Source organism: Thermobia domestica, chromosome 8 (assembly GCF_964235325.1).
Source record: "Thermobia domestica chromosome 8, izTheDome1.hap1.1, whole genome shotgun sequence".
Classification (NCBI taxonomy): Eukaryota; Metazoa; Arthropoda; class Insecta; order Zygentoma; family Lepismatidae; genus Thermobia; species Thermobia domestica.
Genome location: NC_137461.1, coordinates 23,255,101 through 23,279,120, shown reverse-complemented (window position 1 = coordinate 23,279,120; position 24,020 = coordinate 23,255,101). Strand labels below are relative to the sequence as shown.

Sequence of the window (24,020 nt, the reverse complement as noted above, 5' to 3'; positions counted from 1 at the left end):
TATAATACTTGAGACAACAGCTTGACTGTTTGTTATAATTAAATACTCTGTTCTGAACCAACAGACTGATGATTCATTCTACACATATGCACATCCCGATATGATTCCAGAAACATTGTGGTTTGCAGTTACTATGATAAAACTATAAGAATGCGTCAAGCATGCTACTCTCAGATCATTTGCCAATCAAATACTAATTAGTTTGATGTTTTGGTGTTTTATCTTGTACCAACAATTAAATTATGTACTGCAATTTTGAAATCAAGCTTTACCACTTGAAGAAAATATGGAATAGGAGAATTACTGTGTGATGTGTAGTTGAGGAGCATTTTGGTTTGGTAGGTCAGAGGGAGGCGTTAAGGCGAATTCTTGTCTCGGGCAATAACTAGCCTGGTTGCTGGTTGTCGGTGACCTCTTCAAAACTCTTACTTCCATCATGTTCTCCCAGTTTACGTCTTTTGCATTACTTTCCTCTGATTCTCGAATTTGTAGAATTCTAAGTTCTTTGGAGAGCTGCTTGAAGTTGACGAAGTCTATGCTGTAGTTCCAACTGCTTTCTGCGAGCTAGCTTGATCACAGGGACCAATTGTGAAGGTACATAAATATTTCCTGCTTGCTTAAACAAGATATTAAAACAAATTACATATTAAAGTGAACACACCCACCCACCAACCACACACACACAAATAGAAAGTCGTTTGAGATACGACTTTGTGTGAACAATGGAAACTTACCTTAATTTTTCTTGCAAACTGTCGTATCTTGAATTACGCCAATTCGAAAGAAATTTAATTCTCTACAAGTGGGATACGACGAATATCAAACTGCTTATTCCACAGCAGTGATGAAAATTTTCCGGAAAATTTTGAAACGGAAAATTTTCCAATTCATAAAAACATACTCCACTTATTCCTACATCGTTGTTTAGCCGTGAGGTGAGGTGGAAAATTTTCTTCTATATTTTTCTGGAAAATTTTCCGTTCTTAACAAATATCAGTGATCAAGTAACAATTCCTCAGTATGGTGCCAAGAGGATATCTGGACAAGTGACTAAGAACGCGAAAAAATAGTATCTCCAGCTCACAGTGAAAGCTCAGACTGAAGAATTTTAGGAACACTCGAATGAATTCATAGCCAATGACAGAGACGGTATTGGACTTCATGAGTTTTTTACTTAGTCTTAGGAAATGGGAAGAACTTCGTTGACTTATGGTCAGTTATGAAATTGTGTTTTATCTTCTTTCACGGAAACGCATTTTTTGAAAGTGTTTTCACAATAAATAAAATTCTCATTGTTGACAACTTACAAGAAGAATCTCTCGTGGCTCAACGGATCCTATTTGATTCTGTGATGAGAATAGGTGAATCATCAGGATTAATAATTACAAGAGGTATGATAAATTCAGTGAGAAGTTCAATGAGACAATATCAGGTGTATTTGGAAAAGGAAAGAGAAATAAATGACGAGAAGAGGAGAGAGAAACGGAAGATTCAGCAGCAACTAAAGGATCTGGAGGAAGAAGAGAAGAAAATTAAACTGCGGAGACAAGAAGAAGAATATTCAGATCAATGAGAAGAAAACTATGCGAGAAAGGATGAAAACAAATTTCTAAATGGGTTGCATTTAACAATTGCACCAGCAAAAATATGTTACATAATGTTTTTGTTTTAATAATCAGTAAAATCATGTATGAACTGTTTATTACTATAGGCAATATTATAATGCTGTGTAATTGGTATTATAATGTGTAAACATATAATGTGTAACTTTTTTTTTTTTTTCATGCCGTAAGTACTCTGTATTCTGTACACTTTAGTTTGTAACTTTACATTTTGTGTAATAGGTAGGCCTAATCAATATCGGCCTAATGCACATGTTTGTAAATTTACATTCCTTTGGAAAGAAAATTGAAAAAAAGAAAGAAACAGAAGCAGAAGAGAACATGGCCAACTATAGCGAGTGTGGAGGCTAGGGTTTCTTCCTTTTTTTCTATATTTTTAAGTTATCCAGAGGGGTCAGGGAAATCTGGACCTTTCGTCATGGGAAGTCAGGGAAAAGTCAGAGATTTTTTCTCCAAATTGTGTGGACACCCTGTTTACATTTCCAATTGAAACTATATAAATTAGGGCGTCACGTCAAAAAAGTGGGGGGCAACTGCCCCCTCTTGCCCCCCCTAATCGCCGCTATGAGTGATACGGTGTCATTACAAATAATATTCCCGATTCAGACCTACTTTCAAATAAATAAAACCGATTTACTTCTATTTTCAAAATAGAATTACCATACGTTCACCTCTGGTGCTTGGGGTCCCGGGTTCGATCCCAGCCCCAGTCAAGTGAACTTTGTGGTAGACAAACACCGTGTGCGTGGGTTTTCTCGGGGTTCTCCCGTTTCCTCCCACTTTCTTCATTCTACCATTTCACTCATTTCTCATTATCACCGTCTCCTTTAGCCTAACCGGCATAACCGTGGGACGTTAAACTTAAAGATTTTTAAAGAATTACCATAACATAACTAGGAATTTCATCTACCAATCTGAAACTTATGTAGCCCTACACTGATTCTAAAAGTCTGTGATTTAGATAAATTTGAATCAACGTTATTAGCAAAATATGACAATAATAGTTCCATCACAAAATTAGTCCCCCAATTACGAGTCTGAATATACCATAGCAAAATGTTTTTTTTTTTTTTTTTTTTAATCATATTAATTGACATAGCCTTTGTTATGCGAAGTAGTGCATCTTGTGAGAAAATTTACCGTATGTGCATATTGATCTCAAATGAGGTATTGCAATTCTTTGACTATATTTCATCGCATATGATACATCTGGCCATAAATTTTACATTTTGACGAACTATCTGACAAAGAAAGAAAATACTGTATAACACGGTTCGGTAATTTGCTAATAGATGACAGCACATTATAGCTTTGCACTATGTGCAAATCATCGACTGCAGTGGCCTCAGGCTTGCCAACGATACGATAATTTACCCCGATATACGATAATTTTAGTTTAATGCTATATATGATAATGCTCTTGCGATAATAGGTGAATATACGGTAATTTTAAATGCACGTTTTTTTTTTTTTTTTTTTGCAGTTTTCGAATGTGCAAATAAATTATAATTTGCATTAAATAATTATAAAACATACGCATTGAGTTTTGCAACAGTCATTAACGCTAGAATAATCAAGAACAATGTTTAGCAGAAGGGGTCCAGCTATTTTTTCTTAAAAAAAAAAAAGTCACAATTTTGGTAGTTTCTGATTACATTAGGTTAGTTTAGGCTAGTTTCGGTTAGGTTAGGTTACTTTTTGTTAGATTATATTAGCGTAGGGGTCCGGCATAAATTTCGAAAAAAATAATAGAATTTCGCTAATTTCTATTAAGTTAGTTTAGGTTAGTGTAAATTAATTTAGTTCAGTTTAGGATAGATTTGGTTAGGTTATGTTGGGTCTAAGTACTTATATCTTCCATTTCTCCGGTAAATTTTGTATTTTTCATGTAGCGGTACTTCTGGACCCCGTCTGATACAGATACACATTTACCTAAATCAATAACGATTTGATATTGGCAAATGGCAACCCTGTTTTTTTTTTTAAATTTCAATTATGTTTGCAAGGGAGTGGGAATATTGTTGCTCACAATAGTGTTAACAGGCACGTAGCCAGGATTTCGTGAAGGGGGGGGGGGTCCGTGACATGAAATCAAGGATCTTGTAAAATAGGATCTTGGATCTTGCATTTTACAACATCCTTGCATGAAATACTGTGATCATCATAGCAGGGGCTTGATCATTCTAAACTATTTTACTGGAGTAGGCCTATATATTGGTTCGTTTAGCCAGAATTTCATAACGGGGGGAGGGGCGGGCGTGACATGAAATTATGAAGGCCCAGGAGCTCGATTAATCTAAACTACTTTAATATCAACATATATTGATTTGTTAGGACAATAAAATGAGGCATGAGGTTGGTAAGTATTTCAACAAATTATGAAGAAATTTCTAGTAAAATAAAAAAAAATATTGAAAAAGATTATACAATATTTACGTCCTTCCTCTGTTTATTCAAATATAACAATTTTCCTTTCGTTATGACCTCAACTATTATAAAAAGTACATAGGCCCTATTCACTATTATAAAAAGTACATATTCACTATTATAAAAAAGTACATACTTAATAATGTCTTGTAAAATATTTTACACGTTTCTTTCTCTGTTGAATCAAATGTTAACAGAACTTTCTTTCCACATAAATGTTTGTTTTTATTATTCCGTCAACTACTGGCTGTTCCAAATGACAGGTTAAAGGAGCAGTAGAATATTGTTTTTGAACTAACATGTTTGATACTGCAAGGATGCGATGACGAAAAATTATGATAAAAAATGTCCACGCTGTTACAGAATGGCACTATGCTTTCGGAAGCTTGAAATCTCCCTGACTAGAAATTCTGAAAAATCAGTACCTTTTCTAGAAATTTCAAATTCCCTGACTTCCAGGATATCTCGCTCACTTCGCCACCATGTATTGCAAGTAATACAAACCTCCTCATAAAAAGAGTAACCAAAAGCTTCCTGTAGTTCAGCGTTTCCCAACCGGTGTGCCGCGAATGGGCCGCTGGTGTGCCGCGATAAAATCGAAACAAATTATCAATTCTATAGGAACCAAATTACAAGATATAGGGCAAAATGTATATTTGTATTTCACATTACTATGAACCTCTACTATAAATCTACAATTTAAAGTTTTATACTGTGTTACTTTTCTGTACATTTTTAATGTTGAAAAACGTATTTATCATTGTCATGATCATTATTGCTCCTTTATTGTTGCAGACTATTTCGTAACTTGAAATTTTAACATATCATTCAATAAATTCAACAAAGCAAACATGCATACAAATTACCTACATTTGTGTTTTAAAAGTATAGGAGATTTGCTTATTTATTCGTTATTTAGTGATCTTCCCTTTTAGTTAAAGGTTAGATACAGTTTTCGAAAGAGAAAGTGGAGTTTTAAAACCCGAGTCCTATATTTCATTCCAATTGTTTTCTATTTTAAAATTAGAATAAAAAATATGCATAATGATTTACCACGGGGGAAAATTAGTGATCGAGCTTTCTTCTCTGTAAGAAGGAGATAAGTAATCATATAAAAATACCACAGTATTTTATATTTATAAATAATAATAGTAATAGTAGTATTGTATAATATATATATATATATATATATATATATATATATATATATATACAGTAAACCCCCGTTAACACGAATTCCGAGGGACTGAAAAATCAGGAGTTCGTGTTAAAAAAATTCGTGTTAACCGGGGACCCAAATTTCATTATTCATACATACACATTACAATATACAGACTATACATACCACTACACTATATTATGTATGTCATAGAAAACACTACAGATGGTATCGAGACGAGACTGAGTAGTCTCAGTCTCGTCTCAATTTCGAAAAGCACGTATCGGTTCCAAATTCTAGACGAGACCAAGGCTATTCTCCGTCTTGATACCATCCAGAGAATGGAATCGAGACGAGACTGAAACAGTTTCGGTCTCGTCTCGATTTCGAAAAGCACGGCTCGGTCTCAAATTCGAGACGATATAGAGACTAGTTTCGGTCTCGATACCATCCTCTGAAAAGTAAAAACACTACAGTAAGTTTATTATCCTATCTTCGAAGATTAGAAAAAAAGTTTACATTGCTTCTACGTCCATCAATCTTCTTTATAACATCAGTTTGCAACAACACAGAAAATTCATTTGAGGATAAAAGGTTTTACATTTCAATAATACTGCAGTACTGAGTATAAGTGTATTGCAGCTTGAAAAAATGTACTCGCTGATCATTTTCTGGTGAAAAATTCCAATTGGATTTTTCTTCAACACATCACGGTCTACTTCCTCTAGGATTTTTAGCTTTGTTTGCAGATCTATACTTGTCTGCTTCCTATTGGCCGTGAAATTTACGGGAAAAAATAGCGCCAATACTGCCCACTCCCGAAAGGTCAAGTGGTTGAAACAGCGAGAATAAGCGTCCTCCGCAAATGGAATTTCCACACAGAAAATCCAGGTCAAGTTATATAATTGACAACTCCGCTAGCAGGGTGGGTACCGCTAGTAACGGAAAGGTATTTATGATTGCTGTCACCAGGTTGGAGTTACAGGGGAGATACGATCTTTTGTCTCGAGCTGTCGCCAGCTCGTCTGCCAAGCACCTGCATGTTCAGCGCTTGACGGAGGACAGAATCAACACCTCATAAGAGAGAAATGATACCCGTTTCTGGTTTTTCTCTTATTTACAGGGCAATTTTCGTCTGTATAATTACTGTATGACAAAAACTGATCTGGAGTGAAATCTAAAATAAGAAAAATGATTTGAAAAAAAAAAAAACAAAAAACAAAGAATTGAAAGTTCGCGTTAAATGAAAACATTTACTGACTCAAGGGACTAAAAATTAGTTCGTAATTCGTGCTAACCGAAATTCGTGTTAACCGATAAAACTTCCTATAAGATAACGTACAGCGATGCCGGGACCGAAATTTTGTTCGTCCTAACCGAGTGTTCGGCTTAAGCGAGTTCGTGTTAACGAGGTTATACTGTATATATAAAAAATATGGGTGTGCCGCGAGAATTCAAGTTACACCTGTAGTGTGCCGCAAGTTGAAAAAGGTTGGGAAACGCTGCTGTAGTTTATTTTTTAACTCTGATTCTTCTTTTTATTTCATCCTTCCTTAATTTTTTTCATTTCTGGTCTCGAAGGGGGGGGGTCCGGACCCCCTCCCCTTGGCTACGTGCCTGAGTGTTAATAAGGATTAATTTTTAATGTTAAGTGACACTGATTTGAATTCCCGAACTCAGGATTATTAGATAAATTATATATTATTGCTATTATTAGTAGTTTGATACTTATTTCTACAATTATCACGTGCATAACGAAATATACGATAATTTTAAAGACGAAAATCGATAATTTTGTGTTCTGAGGTTGGTAAATCTGAGGAGCATTGTCATGTGCAGTCGCAGTTGATCATTTCACAGGTTATGAGGAAAATATACACAAACATCGAAGGTCGTTACTCGTATTTGTAAACATACAATGTGTGCATATTTATCAACGATTTTTTATTATATTTCGTCCGAGAAGAAAGAAAATGTAATGGTGTTAGTGTAATATTAACGAACAGGTAAACATTCTTGAGAGTTATTAATATAATTAGTGATGTAAGTGTTTTTGATAATTAGTCGATGACTTTCCAAATCACAAATCATTGCTTTCACATCAGTGTTTTATGTAAAGATCATTGTCCTTTACAAACTCAAAAGACATGAAACAATGGAATATTCTCCCTTATCAACATGTGCGTAATATTAATCTTCATGATGTCAGAGGTCACATGGTGGGGGTGGAAGGAAAAAGAGCACCTGATGAAAACTTTGTCCTTGTGTTTGACCGTTTTAAACGTCAAGTGGAATGCGGCTTAAACAGTATGTTTTTGTCACTTATCATTTGTAAACATGGGTTAGTTTAGTTTAGTTAATCGTGTGTTATCAAAGTTCAGGAAGTGTTGGAGACAATCAGGACCAGGGTGTTTCAAGTCAGCAGCAAAAGCTAAGGGTACATAATGGGCACTGTTAGCAAGAGTCAAATGAAATATACATTTTTTGATATCACAAATGATATACATTTGCTGTAAATAATTGTAAGGGAAAAGGACGTTATCCTAATGCCAAGGTAATGAATGTATATCAAGTTGTTTGTAAGACAAAGCAAGTTTTCATATGCTGTTTATTAATATTGTATATATTATTTAATGATGCGAGTTAAATTCCAAAGATAGTAATCCATAATTCATCAACAAATCATAAGGAGAATACTGAACCGAACCTAACTTACCTAGACTTCCAGAAATATACAAGCACTTACGTTAGAGATACATCCGAAGGTAAGTAAACATGTTATCCAAGGAATTGTGCAGCTACTGATACGTTTTCGTAGAAAAATCCTAAGGATAGAAAAAAATAGTACTTAGGTTATTGTGCAAATAAGAATATAAGGCCATTTTCGAAAGTTTACAGTTAATTCACAAAGGAAGACTAATGTATGTTTAACAGTGATTCTAGCTTTTGGAGTGACATTAGTGAATATGGTCGTAGAACGAATCGAAATATAGAATAGGGTAGACAAAACACAATAGCTATGCGTGCAAGTTGGATGAATGTCTCTCGTTAAATATGGCTTAAGTTTAGAGTTGCCCCTCCAGTCTGAAGTTGCCCTTGGACTTTGCAACATACAAAAAACAGTGCTTAAAGTATTAAAAATTGTTACATTTCACTTAACTTCAGCACTCCGTGTGTTTCACAAATATTTAAAAGGTTTTCTTCATTATTTTTGCGCATCCGTTACACCTGTTCGCCATATTCGCCATATTTTGCAACTACCATGCTGCTGAAACCTTCCGCAATGCTTCCGCATCCGGCAAATAGTACTAACTTCCACATGTCTTTTCTCGTATTAAACATAACTCTCCCTCCGAACTTACATTCCTAAACATCAAATAAAAACTTCAAATTATCATTTCTTACCTCATTTCTCCTGTAAATTTTCCTGATTTTTATAAAAACCGGAGGGGTAACTCTAAACTTAACCCTTAAATATGCACCCAAGAGCATCAGGTAGTAATTATACATTACAGAAAAGTTTGCGCGATAATAATGATAATGTTATATGTAAACAACGCCTTCAATGTGTTATTCAGTAATATAACAAAGAGAAACGTACGTTTATACACCAATTATTATTATCACAAATATGTCTATATAATTTATTTTAACATTTAAGAAGAAGAGCTCGTGCAGATTTACTTTTAGCACACCACTTGAAATAATTATTGAAGAATTATAATTCTTTCACTAGTTCTCTTCGTATTATCTCCTAAATGATTTGCGCTCGGTGACATGAAATATCTTACTTGGCATGGATAAAATTCAAGGGGTCGTCAGAAGTAATAGTTTAGAAACTACAATTCTTTTACGATTCGCGAATAAATACAGCTTCCGTATGTTTTGCGTATAAACTAGTGAAAACCACAAACCAATCTGCACTAGGTGGCTACTAGAAAGCAAATTGTCTTAACGAGTCAGAGCAAGTCAAAGCTGGGAAACCCGAGTGACGGAGCGGGTGCGTTAGAAAGGAACAGGCACGTCAATGACGGTGGGTATGCGCGTATGCGATGGTAATGAAAAGCAGTAAGGTTTGGCAATGATATGAGTAGCACTTATGGTTTGAAACTTGTAGCGTTCCACTTGTAGGCATAAAATGCATCTTCTGTACACTGCAGGAATACACCGCCGATGGAAGATACTATCTGATAAATCATCTTTCAAATGCACTTACTTAGTTTATTCGTTGTAAAGCACTTGTAAGCTTAAATAAAGGTGTATTTGTATTTGATTCTCTCTCCTGCAGAGATTTGTTCTTTATAAATATATTTTTTTATACAAAGTAGTGAATTTTACTTGTAAATCTTCCAAAATCTGTGCTGAAAGTAAATCAGCACCGAAAATCTTTTCAACAAATAAGAAACTTAAGATTAGATATAAGTAAGAACTAATAAGAGCTTGATTCAGGCTGGAGCTATAATGGTGAACGAACTCTTAGTCAGCGAATATTTTACTCTGATTGTGCCTTACAGAAGATCATGTGAACATGACATTAATTTTTGCAAGTGGGTTTGTAGATGAATTTATCTGGTATTGCATAAAGCGAACACGAGGGAGCAAGAATAAATGATACCTAAGTTCTAATATCACCAGTGAGTAGTGATTGTACTGTGTAATAAGGAAGTCCTATTTTTCGCACATATTCGCGCATACTTCCTACTAACGGCATACCCGCTAGCTTCACCCTGCTCTGAACCGGAATAGATAGAAATCTTGCATGTAGTAACCACTTAAAAAGGATTAGTGCGTATTATTCGCACGAGTATTTGAATTAAGATATGTATTAGTATGCAGACATATGATCAATTTGTTCGCAGTTATTTAAGTGCATGTTGAAAGCAATATAAGGCATCTTTCAAAGTAATATGACAAAAACCCAGCTTAGGGTAGGTAGTAACTACTGTGTTCAAAGATTCATTTCAAACTGCTTAACGTTCTACGTGATGCGATCAGTAGCAGCAGGCAGAATCGTTCTCAAATTATAATAAATGCTCCCCCTTCTCCACTTAAAATGGAAATTCTCAAACGCTGGAAAGAGTCCAGTTATTTTTATTTATTTATTTTTTAAGTTTCATCTTCGTAGCTTTATAGGATCATAAGATCGCATAGAGTTTGATCCTCTGCTCCCTCCTCTCCCCCCATAAAATAAATGTTTTAATCAAAATAACATTATTAAAAATCGAGTTCGAGGTATGTGATAACTACATCGAAAAATTCATTCCTAATGGTTTAACTATTTCCCTGGGATGAGAGTACAAACAAGATCCCTTTCATTTTTATATAATAGATTACAGTTGTACACTGCTGCTGCGAATTTGATCGTGCGCAAACAAAATTCGTTATGCATGATTCCCAAACCATTTTTGTGTTTTCAGAAATATTGTGTTCTAATGATAAATACATATTTTAAGCCAATTCTGAAACTAGACATATACCGAGAAGCACGATTAAAGAAAGTAATTATAATCTCATTAAGATTGTTATTTCATGGTATATTAGATATCAGGATGGTTAAAATTTTTCCCAGCACAAAATTCCCGGTATATTTTTTGAGAGGGAGGGAGGTAAAACCCAAAAAAACTACTTCCAAAAATATACTTCAAGACTTGGATTGAAGTTTTGATCTCCAGATGCAAGTACCATGGACTATTGTGGATTTGGAAAGCTGTGCAAAGGAAATGGGACAAGATTCCCCTCCCAGTTCTTCAGAGAAGCCTATTACAGTGGAAATTACGCTCTCGGGCTATTGTTAGGAACCAAGGGAAACATCGAGCACTTACGGACCTGGCGCCATGGATTCTTCTAAATTTTTATATAAGTCAAAATTGGCCAAATGTAGATTGAACAACCTCTGTATTCAAAGCCCGTATTCTGTGAGTGGCGTTGTGTTTTACTTTTTTGTGGTTATGTACAGTTAGTCATATCATTATATATATTGTATCTATATAGTTAAATCGTTTCCTAATTCCTAAGCCTATAAAACCCATATCCTAGTGAAGGCAGGGGAGTAGCACGGAATGTTAGCGTAGTGGATCGCTGTGATTGCTCTGAACAGGATGCAATACAAACTTACCTCTAAATTCGGTCGTGGAAAATTGTATAATGTATAATTATTTTCTTACTGAGGTTTACGTGGTACTGACTCGTACGTTGTTACAGATAAACCGCTTGTATAATTTAGTTCCTTAGACATTACTCTTTCTTTGCAGAGTGGTACATTCTACCGTCAAAAATTTCATTTTTATGCTGAGTAATATCAATCTATATTCGTATTAGTAGTAATAAAAAAACACTTATTATTTGTTGTAATACATAAAGTACGTTTGTTCTTATATTTTAGGTTATTTCAAATCGGATGTACCCGATTGCCATTCCAGAAGGCTCCTTTTATCAGGATGGAATCCGAGTCCACTCCGTTGCTCTTGAGGCCGCATCATTTTGGCCCTCTGCCCTGGGATCCACGAAGAAGCCGCATTGCAGGAGGCATCATTCTGTTGACATTGACTTTGGAAAGACTTGCCTTCTATGCCGTGGTTACCAACATGTTCCTGTTCCTCAACAGAGGCAAACCACATGTCGAATCGTGGAGTGCAGACGAGGCGATGGCGGCAGTGTTAGTGCTTGTAGGGATGTCTTATTTTTCTGCTTTGATAGCTGGTTGGGTATCTGACTCTCTTATTGGTCGATATTGGACAATAATTGTGGGGTTTATGCTGTATATATTGGGATACGGTCTGTTGACCGCGTTATCGATAAACGCTTTGAGTTTTCTTGGTTGTAATCGATCAGGAAATGATGTGCCATCGTCTGATGTACCAAACAGTGCACCGTGTCAGCCCCATATATACGTTATAATTGTATTGATTGGAATGGCTGTTGGAACTGTGAAAGCAAATATTCCACCATTTGGAGCTGAACAAGTAAGTGCACATTTTTATACTACTTGCTGCGGTATCTTAAGTAAATTAATACTAAACCGCTCGGATAGTACGTTTTTCGGTGTATTCTCAGGTTTAAATGTAAAGCAAAGATGAGATTTTTCAACTAAACGAATATAACAAATTTTATTATAATTCAAAAATAGAAAATAAACTTGAAAACAACTTCTCACGAAAAATGTTAATAACATAAATAATTTCAGGTTCTATGTCAAACAAAATAGACTATCCGCAATTTCAATTAAATAACAAATTGTATAATAAGTATCTGAATAGCATGTTATCCAAATTAATAATATATAACCAAAATTAATTGTCGATTTTAGTCGGCATGCCAAAAGTAATAAAGGAAAGAATAAATACCAAGAGTCCTCTTTTCTTAACATCTATACTTCCTATTCAAATTGGTTACTGGTAGGTCAAACAGGAATACCGAACAAATTTTCAATTTCACTTTTAACAAAACTTAACTTGCTTATGACTTTCATTTCACAAATTCAATGCACTATTCACTTTTAGATTCTTTCGCAGCACCAAATAATAAAGAATATTTCTAAATAACATGCTTATACATGATAATTGACTACAAAAAGAAAAAGTAGACCTAACTTTCCTTACCTATGCATTGTAACTGAAGAGGGGAGGTTTGCTGTACAACCACGAAAGCTCGTAGATGGCAGCACCTTCCTCAGAACAGTCAGAAGGCAAGGTAGCCAGCTCGTAAACACCTAGGATAGTTACCTATCCAAGGGGCTTACTTCTGCTGAGACTATACTTTTTTTTTTTTTTTTTTCCGAGAACAAATAAATTTAGTCACACAACATACTTTACCGTATTATGTGTCTCCTCTTATATGACATAAATATTCAATTATTGGAATATTTTTAATGGTAATTTCCGTCATCAGCTTTTTTTGGGTCAAAACATCAACATCTCTTGGATCTATGCAAGATTTCTAAGAATTCCTTCGTATGATTAGCGGGGTGTCTAGCCTGAAAACCCTGGAAAAGTCAGGGAATTTTCTATAAATTCTGGAAGTGTTTGATTTATTTAACTATTTATATATTTTATCTGGACAATATTTGGAAAACAGCTTTTCGCTACAGCAGAAGTCATCATAAAAGCCAAACCGTTTGGCGTAACGGCCCATTTGTGAGCCTAAGTCTCCTTCAGCGCTATCCGCTAGCGACCTACTGAACTGCGTTGAGTCTAGTGGCCAGCACGTGATCAGCGTGCTGCGACGCCCTCTCACTAACCGGCGTATTGGGAGCTTTCTAATCCTTAAGTGGCCGTCACGTCTCGTTTTCACGTGTCTCCCCAGTTTGCCTCACGACACTGGATAGACGCCGAAAATTGGGAAGCACTACCAGGGAATCGAACTCGGGACCACGCAGATATTAGTCCAACGCTCGAACCACTGGGCTGTGTGCCCAGAAGTCATCATTCAATGAAGAACTTCTGAAAAGAATTAGTAATCCTTGCGTCTGGAGATTGTGGTTTCTGGTCTCCACGTAAAAAAAAAAAAAAAAAAAAAAAAAAAAAAAAAAAAAATGTCCAGGGCTGTAGCTAGGCTGGTGCAAAGTACCGGGGTCCCCGAATAAGAACCCCCAATAAAATCCTGAATGAAACTTGTTCTGATGTTGTTGATCTTATTGTAACACTGAGTGAGTGCCCGTTTTTAGACAAATAAAAAGTTAAATTAATCAATTAACATCTCATTATTACAACATGCTTCTTAAAAGTAGTAAAATCAAGTATGACGTTGAGTAAGTCCTCACAATGATGTTAAAGACCGAAGTATGCGCACATTTTGTAAAGACAAAGTTACACTTGTAGAAGGTCTGTGGTGTTTACATTCAGTTGTAACACATCAGTATTTAACAAGCAGCTACTGCAGTTAACATATTCACATATATGTTTCCTGGCAATGAAACTTCAGAAAGACAAATAGCTTGTACTATTACTTTTAGGTTAAGTCCTATCCTCAACAGTCCGCAGAATGTTTTGTTGTACTAATCAACTGTAAAAGAATGAAATTTTTTTGAATTGACACTTTTAAAAGAAAAAAATAAGAACCAGTTGAGAATGCTCCAAGAGCATTGTCAGAACGAACTTAAAAAGAATGGAGAGATGGAGCGGAGAGGATAACTGTGATTGTTCGTACATGTAAAAGTAAATATTTTAATCCGCACTTTCTGCTCTTTCTAGCAAAATATCATCTCTCTATTACTTATGGTTCCCGAGATATGGCTCCTTAAATCTCCGGAAATCGTCCATTTTTTTAAAGCCAATATCTTGGGAACGATAAGAGTGACGCAAAAAAATTCCATCACTTTCTCAGATAGTTTTTGATGCTCTATCGAATGGAGGGCTCAAAATTGAAAAAAAGAAAGAAAAAGAAAAAGAAAATAGCAAATGACAGACAGACAGACACACACACACACAGAGAGAGAGAGAGGCATAGAGAATTTAGTAACGAACTTTTTAAGTTCACTGGAAATAAGTCAGAAGGCTACACCACGAGAACTTGGACACATATTTCTAAGTGGAAGATATCATTTTAATCCGTAGCTCGAAGGGTTCAGAAGCCACATCATCCTGCCTCAGTGATGGTTTGGTGGGGAGTGAGCTACTCAGGCACAACCCAACTGCATTTTTGTGAACAAGGTGTTAAAACATCTGCCAAGGTGTACCAGGACACAGTGCTAACACCTATAGTGAAACCACTGTCTGCTGCCATGTTCCCTGGAGAAAGGTGGACCTTCCAACAGGATTCCACTCCAGGCCACAAAGCGAAAACGATCCAGGTCTGGCTGGCACGGAACGTCCCCGACTTCGTTTCTACTGCTGATTGGCCTTCTAGCAGCCCGGACCTTACCCGTTAGACTACAAACTTTAGGCAGTCCTTCAGGCAAAGGTCTGCCATAAACGGCATCCATCGGTCGACAGTCTGAAACAACCCTTGACCCGAGCAGTGAACAATTTTCCCATGGACGTGGTGCGTAATGCCATTGGCCAGTGGCCGGACAGACTTCGTGCCTGCATCAAGGCCAAGGGAGGACATTTCGAAAAATGATTCGTGCGTCAGGTGTACAACATATCAATGTAAAACATGACCAAAATAAATTGCATTGGTATTGATACTCTGTGTTATTCACATTCAAACTTGTGACAGTATTTATGATATAACTAGGTGTGTATGAATCTTCGATTCCTCCATAACAATTCCCATTTCATGTGGTCAAAAGCCTTTACTAGATTCGAGTGTCGTTATTTAGTTAGCGTAGAATTACTTATTGCTTTAATAGGATGCATATAAACAAAGCCTTATACTCATGTAAGATCATACAAGAACAAGGGCACTCTTGACTGATGATGTTTCAGTGACAGTTTGTCATCTTCATAAGTATGAATTCCTTAGCAAAACGACGTTGCTTCAAGAATTACACTGTCGGTAAATGTTGTTCCATGTAAAAACAAAATAATACATTCTTCTGTGTATGTGGTGGACAAACACCGTATGCGTGGGTTTCCTCGGGGTTCTCCCGTTTCCTTCCACTTCATTCCACCATTTCAATCATTATTCATCATCACCGTCTCCTTTAGCCTAACCGACATAAACGTGGGACGTAAAACGTAAAGATTTCATTTCATTCTTCTATGTATGTGCGTACTGCTTCCTCTTTATATGTAGGAGCACGTTGAAACAGCAGCCGATATATTGTAAGTGTATGCCCAAGTACAGTACATAGTAACTTACCATAATATGTATTCCAGAAAATTAATATCCAATTTCACTCCTCTTATGCCGCGGTGGCTCTGTGGTGTAGCTTTTACCTCGGGTGCATGGGGTCGTTGGTTCGACCCAAGCTCACGCCAAGTGAATTTTGGTGGACAAAACCGTGTATGTGGGTTTTCTCGGGGTTCTTCCGTTTCCTTCAGTCATTTCATTCATTTCTCATCGTCACCGTCTCCTTTAGCCTAGTCGGCATAAGCATGGGACGTAAAACTCAAAGAATTAATTTCGTTTATTCTGCACCCGGAAAGACGATAAATAATTGTAAAATACTTCCACGTATATTTTCCGAAGAAAATGATTGTTTTCATAAGACAAAGAGAACATATGAAGTATAAGATCAAACTTCATGCTACACGAATCCTTTCCCTTTTAAACAAGTATAGTAACTTCTTATGAGCAATATAATTTCTTTACTTTCAATATCTAAATACTGTACATGGGTTAATTTTAACACAGCACTAAATATATCTACGCCCTAGTCTTTTAAAGTATCGTAGCAAATAACTCAAGAATACAAAATGAAGGCCAGTCAAAGAGAGATTGTGCGCCTTGTTGGACCACATTAAGTATCAAACTTTTATTTGTTGAATTTTTGCGTGTAAAACACGAACCTTGATCCTGATCGACGAAATTTTATGTCTCGTATATAAAGCGCACTGCAATTTACTTCAATCAAGGTATTTGTCAAAAAAAAATAGATGATAGTTTCATCCTAAGGATTGTTTGTTGGAAGAATGCTACAGTTTCGTGTAAGTACTGAATTTTTATGGAGTGTACAACAGTATTTTCGTGGCAGCATTAGTATAAAAAAAATCGAAATTATTCCAGACGAAATTAATAGGTATTCTGTGAATCGATTTACATAAACCTAGATAAATACAACAACTGAAAACTCAGATTCCAATTGTCTAACTACGCCAGGAATAATTTATCATTCCTTCACTGTAATAGGTCCATCTTCCTCGCCTCATAATTGTATGATCAGTGTTATTCAAACAACTAATAATGTGAGCATTGGCGGCGATTGACGTTAAAAGTGGGGGGAGGGGAAGACATGATCTGAATATTTGTATATCAATGTTAGTTTTCCTGGCTGTTTCTAATACTGTTTGGCGAAAGTATATGTAAGTAAAAGGATACTATCTTGTTCAGTTAAAATAGCGTATATCGTATTTCATATTTTATTAAGTAAATTGATAAGAGCATCGCAAGTGGGTGTACTCTTAAACAATGAAGGTGTAAGAAGAGATTTGATTCCTTGCTCAAGAACATCTTAAAATTCTGTCTGAAAAATTGTGTGATCAGATTATTCAATAAGAAATTCCCAAAACAAATAAATAGAAAGGATAATATTAATCATAGTAATGAATAATGAGGCTTGTTTTGTTTTGTAGAAGTTGTATTGAAACTGGGGATTAATGAACAACTTACATTTTTAATTCCACACATGCCATTAAATGTATGTTATTACTCTTAGAAAATACTACAAGCATATGCTACGACATTTAAAGAAATGCGCAATTGCTATATTAATTGCTTTCAATTGCAGTTAAAACGCAATTCCTGTAGCTTTCTTAACTGCACGGGAAGACAGATAACCAATATGTACTCACGCAACGGCAAATATTATACGTTACCATTTTTTTCTATAAACCAGTAATACATACAAAAAATTTACATTTCCAAATGAAACTATATGCATTAATGGGTCACTTAAAAAAGTTGGGGGAGCAAGTGCCCCTCTTGTCCCCGCTAATCAACGCCCTGAATGTGAGCAAAATTCATGATAAAAGGTAAGGATACTAGCGCCAGCCTGTTTGAATCAGGATTTCAGTTTTGACGATCGCTTAGTAATTTGCATTCTGTCGACATCTAATTGTGTTACGTATGGATATTAATTTGATTTAAATATGTTAAACACGCAGTTCTTTTTATTTGTTTTAATTAATTATTTTTTAAAACTACACGTTGCTCAAGTAAAAACTGTATTTATTTATTTGTTCTAAACAAGTAACATTTTTCGATATTTTTCCTGAACTAATTTTATGCGCATTGATCACCTTTTCATTTCTTTCAGGTTAAATATGGCGGTGCCGACTCCATGCGTGTATTTTTCAACTGGTATTATTGGTGTATTAACATTGGGAGTCTTATTGGGATTGGTGTTCTGTCGTACGTGGAGCAGGATATTCCCCACACTGGCTTCTTCCGTGCCTTCTTAGGTGCTTCCGTGTGCTTAGTGGTGGCTCTGATTGTCTTCACGTGTGGACGACCCTATTACCTCATCCATCGACCCACCGGCAGTCTACTTATTAACATTCTCAGGATCATCAAAGAGGGATTTGTAGGCAAATGTAAACTACGAAGAAGTTTGCAGAGGTAAATGTTGACGAGGTAATTTTTCTTACATGTATCTGATTTTATCTGTTTTCGATTGTTAAAGTCAGGGTATCTAAGATGGTATAATGATTTCTTGGGTGGCAAAAGAAACCAACGTGATAGCCAAGCTCGGTAATCGAACTTGGAATCCGTTCAGCACCCGTGCATTAATAGCTTTGCTAATATCGACCTGAATACATACAAAACTATGTAGGCACAAATGCTGTTTCCCGCAAATTGATGTGCGATTGAACCGAAACTAAGTTCTGTTCCAATCTCACCACAAACTGCCGCAATAAAACACTATATTATAGGTTATATTGAAACGATATACTTCAGCAATTCATGTTATTGTAGAAAGTATAGTATAAAGAAACGTATATTTGTTAGACTACGCACACAAGAGACGACGAAGGAGTCAATGAATACAATACATCCTTAATTCAGCTTGATTATGTTTGACAATCAATACATCTACATGCTTACGTTGTTGTTCTTGGTTAACTAAAATAAGTGTTATTGAGAAGCAAGTAAATGCAAAACGTGATACAAGTCCAGTTACTTCACAAAGACTTGAGCACAAGGTAACTGTATATCTCACTAAATGGTCTCCATGTTTGATACTGTTGCGTCATTCTTCCCACCTCTCGGACAAAGCCCCGTCCATGGGTCTAGAACCTAGGCGTACAATAAAGTCTCGGACCCCTCTTAACATACTTCGTCTGCGCATATACTCTCATTGGCTGGAATTTTATAATGACGTATTAACAGTCTTTGAGAGCACGTTATCAGCTCCTTTCCTATGGGTAAGAATTAAAAGTGAACAACGAGTTCATTGTAATGTAAGAAAAAAGAAAATGCAGAAATGAAACGAAATGCATTTCTTTAAGCCCACTGCACAAAATAAAATAAATATTCTCAAAACTTGGTTCATAATAAAGATCACTATAATGGGCAAACCACGTTTGCATGGGAAGTGCGCTTGGTTTACGTAGAATTTTGTTCGAATTTACCGAAAAAGAAACCCCCTCGATGCACCAAGATGATGAAAGGAGGAGAAAATACAGTCTTAGGGATATGAGTAATAACAATCGCGATTGAATATAGCAGTAACAAGCTTTTGTTTCGTGCGCCGATGAACCTGTTGGTTGCAGATCGTAAAGTTAGTTGAAGGCTTTATAGAATGGAATAGAATAGTTAAAACGCACTTCATTTTATTTTTTCTAATTCCTTTTCCTTTAATTTTTAAGTATAAATGTAATGGCTTGGAATTTTTTAAACTGTCAAAACTATTTGGTCTAGGAATTAATTCGTGCGGTTTTTAATAAAAATTGAAGCTTTATTTCAAAAACAAAGTAAATGAATACGTTAACAAAAATATTGTCCATCGCTAGCCACTACTTTCTCCCATCTTTCAGGCAATTTACGGATTCCGTGTCGAAAGAATTCCTCATCTTTTGACGCAATCTAATCAAAGATCCATTTTTCGATATTTTCTGAAGAAGTGAACCGCTGTCCAATCAAATCGTTATTCATGCAATCGATCAAGTAGTAGTCAGACGGAGCAGTGTCTGGTGAATATGGCGGGTGGAGTAACACTTTCCATCCGACATTTTCTAAATAGGTTTTGACCGGTTTTGCGACATGCGGTCGAGCGTTATCATCTTGATAAATAAGTTTATTATGCCTGTTATTCCATTCTGGTCGTTTTCAGGAGAGAGCTTGCTTCAAACGCAATAATTGTTGTCGATAGCGGTGTCCATTAATAGTTTCACCAAGTTTCAGAAGTTCATAATACACCACACGTTTCAAATCCCACCATATATACAGCATAACCTTTGCACAATGAATATCTCGTTTCGGTTGTGAAGGACCTGGTTCACCTTGCTTCACCCAGGCCTTTTTTCGTTTAGGATTCTCGTAATGAATCCACTTCTCATCACCAGTTACAATTCGATGCAAAAATTCCTTCCTTTTCTGTCTTTGAAGCAGCAATTCGCAAACGGTTTTTCTTCTTTCAACGTCTTTCTTTTCAATTCATGTGAAGCCCAATAAGACATCTTTTGAATCATTCCTATGGCTTTGAGACGTTTGGAAACTGTTGTTTGCTCAACTCCAAATGATTCTGCAAGTTCGTCCTGCGTTTGACACGAATCCTGATCAAGCAATGCTCTCAATTCTTCATCTTCAAATTCTTTTGGCTGTCCAAATTGCTTTTGGTCTTCCAAGCTGAAATCACCACCTTTAAACCGTGCAAACCACTTCTGACACGTTCGCTCAGCTAGAGCATGCTCACCAAACACTTCCACTAAAATATGATGACTTGCGGTAGCACTTTTCTTCATGTTAAAGCAATGAAGAATAACTCCCCGCAAAAACACTTTATCAGGCACAAAATGCGCCATTTTCAGTTGAAGAAAAAATGTTGTTGTTTCCGCTTCAAGCAACTGACATATACTGAACAAGATGCTCAATGACAGTAGTTTTCAACGCATGTTTGGATCAACGAAACTATGGGACAATAAGCTAGTTACACCATCTTTTGTAAAACCGCACGAATTAATTCCTAGACCAAATAAATACATTCTTTGCCTTACAAACTTAGCGCTTTTCTTTTTCTAAATTTTAATTATATGAAGAAAAGTTTGTGGTAGACATTTCTTTGCTACTGATAGGCGAGGAAGCACAGTAATACGAAAGTTGATTCGCTTCAGTATTTTATAACTGGAACGATACGTATGATCCTATTCCATTATTGAACTGAGTTTATATGCGGATCACATGCTACTTCCCTGTAATTGTCACCTAAGTTTGGTGCATTTTTACAACCAAAGGAAAATATGTTTATTTCATAACAACCAAGGACAGAAAAAAGTATTCATGGACTGAGTTGGTTTTCCACCCGTAATAAATGGTTTGTGCTTTCCGTGGTATAAAATGATTGATGACAAAAGTCTGGTAGTTTAAACGTTAGTAGAATTCATGTAACGTACATGAGAAGGTGTACCGGCCATATTGTGTGCTTCGAAATTATCACTGGTAATGCATTTAACTACTTGTACGAAAAAGCAAAATCATTGTTGTTATCCACCTCTCTTGGAGGTGAGATTGTGTGGTGGGGAACGGCTGCACCGTATTCAATCTCTGGTCGTGATTTGAAGTCTCGTTAGTAGAAGGTCGCCTCCTCCACGACCGCACAAAGACCCACAACAATACGGACTTAAACTCAAGTAAAGTCACATTGTTTGAAAAGCCATAGATTAAAAAATATGGCGCACTATAGGTGTTTTAAATTGTAAACTTACGATATTTTTACATCTGTTACTAACGTTCCTCCTCTTTCAATTTATGTGTTTATTTATTGTAGTTAAGTATCTATTGTGACCGTCGAATTCGAGTAGTAACATCTGCTCCAATAATTACGAAATCGTTCATTGTATTCTAAAACTAAAAGTGGCGCAACAATCGTGGAATAACGAAACTCAGTGAAACGATTATATCATCCTTAGCATGAAAGCAAAAGAGAAGGTGTTACCATTTACCGTTCGGTTTTAATAAGATGCGGAACATTAATACCAGGCGATGTGTACGAAAGCTGTACTACAATACTCCTGTGTACAGAGCTTTCTCGTGTCTAAGTGGTTAGTATACGCAACTTTGGCGTGGAAGACCTGGGTTCGATTCTCGGCGGGAGTTCATGTGATTCAGAACCCATGTAAAGCTATAGGTTCATCTCATAGCCTCGCTGCTGAAAAGCGACGCTAAACTGAAAATCAAATCAATCCAGTTTCTCACCCACCAACCCTATTCTCCAGGTGTGGTCCCAAGTAACTTTACATGTTTCAAAATCTGAAGAATCCTGTGCGTGGCTCACGTTCCAGCGACGATAATGAATTAACGTTGACCCTTTATGATATACAGGACTAGTTTGAGAGCTGTAATCAAACATTTTTTTTTCTATTGGTACATGTCTTAATGATCGGTGTTCTAAGTGCGTTGAGATCAAGTGAAGTTATGTAGAAATCTAAGTAAGTATTTGGAAACTTCATCTGCTCGCCATATGTTAGGCTTAAAACTTATTAAAGGCTTCTCGTAGCAACGTATTCGCTTAAACTACTTTTGTCAAACACTATTGTAAGACTAGCAGGGCGAAAGAAACAAATATTGTGGGCTTTAAAAAGATGATGAGTCTTTTGTGCTACTGCGTGGTGGCAACTGTTGTACCTATTTGACGACCAGCAAGCTTATTACCTGGTTACTCACTTGGATTTGAGAGCTCGCGAGAAAAGGCGCTCAACAGAAAGTTACACAAACTATTTTGAATATCAGAAGGAAAAGATTATTTTGTTGCTTTTGTCCTTCACTCTTCATAGTAATAGTATTAGGCACTTAGGTTGCTCAACCCTAACAGTACTAGTTACAAGCTGGGCTCCATACTTAAACATACATGTAAACAATACCATTCTAGATTGAGAGACAATTTCGCCATTCTTCTCGGGTGGAATGTGCAACTCAGTACTGTATTTTGTAAAAATTTTATTACAGAATTCAGTGCAGGAAGTCAGACTTGATATGGTATGAAAAAACAGTACAGCTAACGCTTACTTAGGAAAAAACATCCGACAAAAGCAGTCTTTTTTTAACGTTCTATTTAAGACAACTAGAAATTCGGCAATGGGAAACAAATTGTTTATTATAATGTTAATTATATTAAATTATTATCGGTGGAGAACATAATGTAAGGAAAAATCAGTTTGGATTCCTCCCACTTTTCATATACTATTTAAGAAATTCTCTGAAGCTGTTGGATTTCTTTTTCTTTTCTTTCAGAAAGCGATAATATTAATGTTTGGAAGTTGTTGTACAGTGATAGTTTAAATATTTTGACTTGTACTAAAGTTCTCGTACATTGCAATCTCTCCAGGCTTAACTTTTACTAGCGATATTTATATTTTAAAAAATAAATAAATAAATAAAGCGGAGGGATCACGATGTTTAATTGCCGCAGTATATCAATTCGCTGTAAAGATCAGATGATAGGTGTGTTTCTACCAATGATGGGAAATTTTCTATCATTTGATATGACTCTAATCATATTCCGAAGTTTCATAAGCTTCTACAGGGTGTTGGGAAATAACTGCATTATAAACGAAAAGTGACGTTTTCTTCCTAAATTGTTATATATTTCATAACATAAAGTAGATATTCAAATAAACTTTGTCTTAATATATCATGTGTTGGCGTCACTTATTTTATTTTTAATATTCCTATGAAAACGTAGAAAAAAAAAAAAACAATAGTAGTGACATTAAGAAAAAAAAGTTAAATACTTGTTTTATTGTAGCTAAGATTATTAATTGTGTTTGTGCAGTTCTCCAATTGTGAACCGTCGAAGTAGGCGAAGACCCAAATCTCCGTCGTGGTTAGACTACGCTAAAATCCGCTACGGTGGTAGCCATCATGATTCTGCTGTTGAAGATGTCAAACGACTGGGAAATATTCTTCTTCTGTTCATCTGCCTGTTGCCATATTGGTTAGTTTTCTTTCAGGTAAGCTTTCGTGGTTATTCTTCCTGTTTAGCAGATACATCTATGGTCTATAATCAGATATTTGTCTCGCAATTGAAAAAAATATAGATAATAGGTATACATGAA

At 35.9% G+C, this 24,020-nt stretch overlaps 1 protein-coding gene across 4 annotated transcripts in view; it reads left to right on the top strand.

Moving 5' to 3' along the window:
- The first annotated feature begins 7,032 nt into the window (after nucleotides 1-7,032).
- Nucleotides 7,033-24,020, top strand: part of LOC145692784 (solute carrier family 15 member 4-like) — a 32,689-nt gene continuing 15,701 nt past the window's right edge. The window contains exons 1-4 of one of the 4 annotated variants that reach the window (XM_081768256.1): nucleotides 7,033-7,214; nucleotides 11,591-12,170; nucleotides 18,065-18,366; nucleotides 23,738-23,915. In XM_081768256.1, the coding sequence (XP_081624382.1) occupies nucleotides 11,646-12,170; nucleotides 18,065-18,366; nucleotides 23,738-23,915 (1,005 nt within the window). In that variant the 5' untranslated portion in view covers nucleotides 7,033-7,214; nucleotides 11,591-11,645. The other 3 variants (XM_081768254.1, XM_081768255.1, XM_081768257.1) reach the window with 3 other exon arrangements.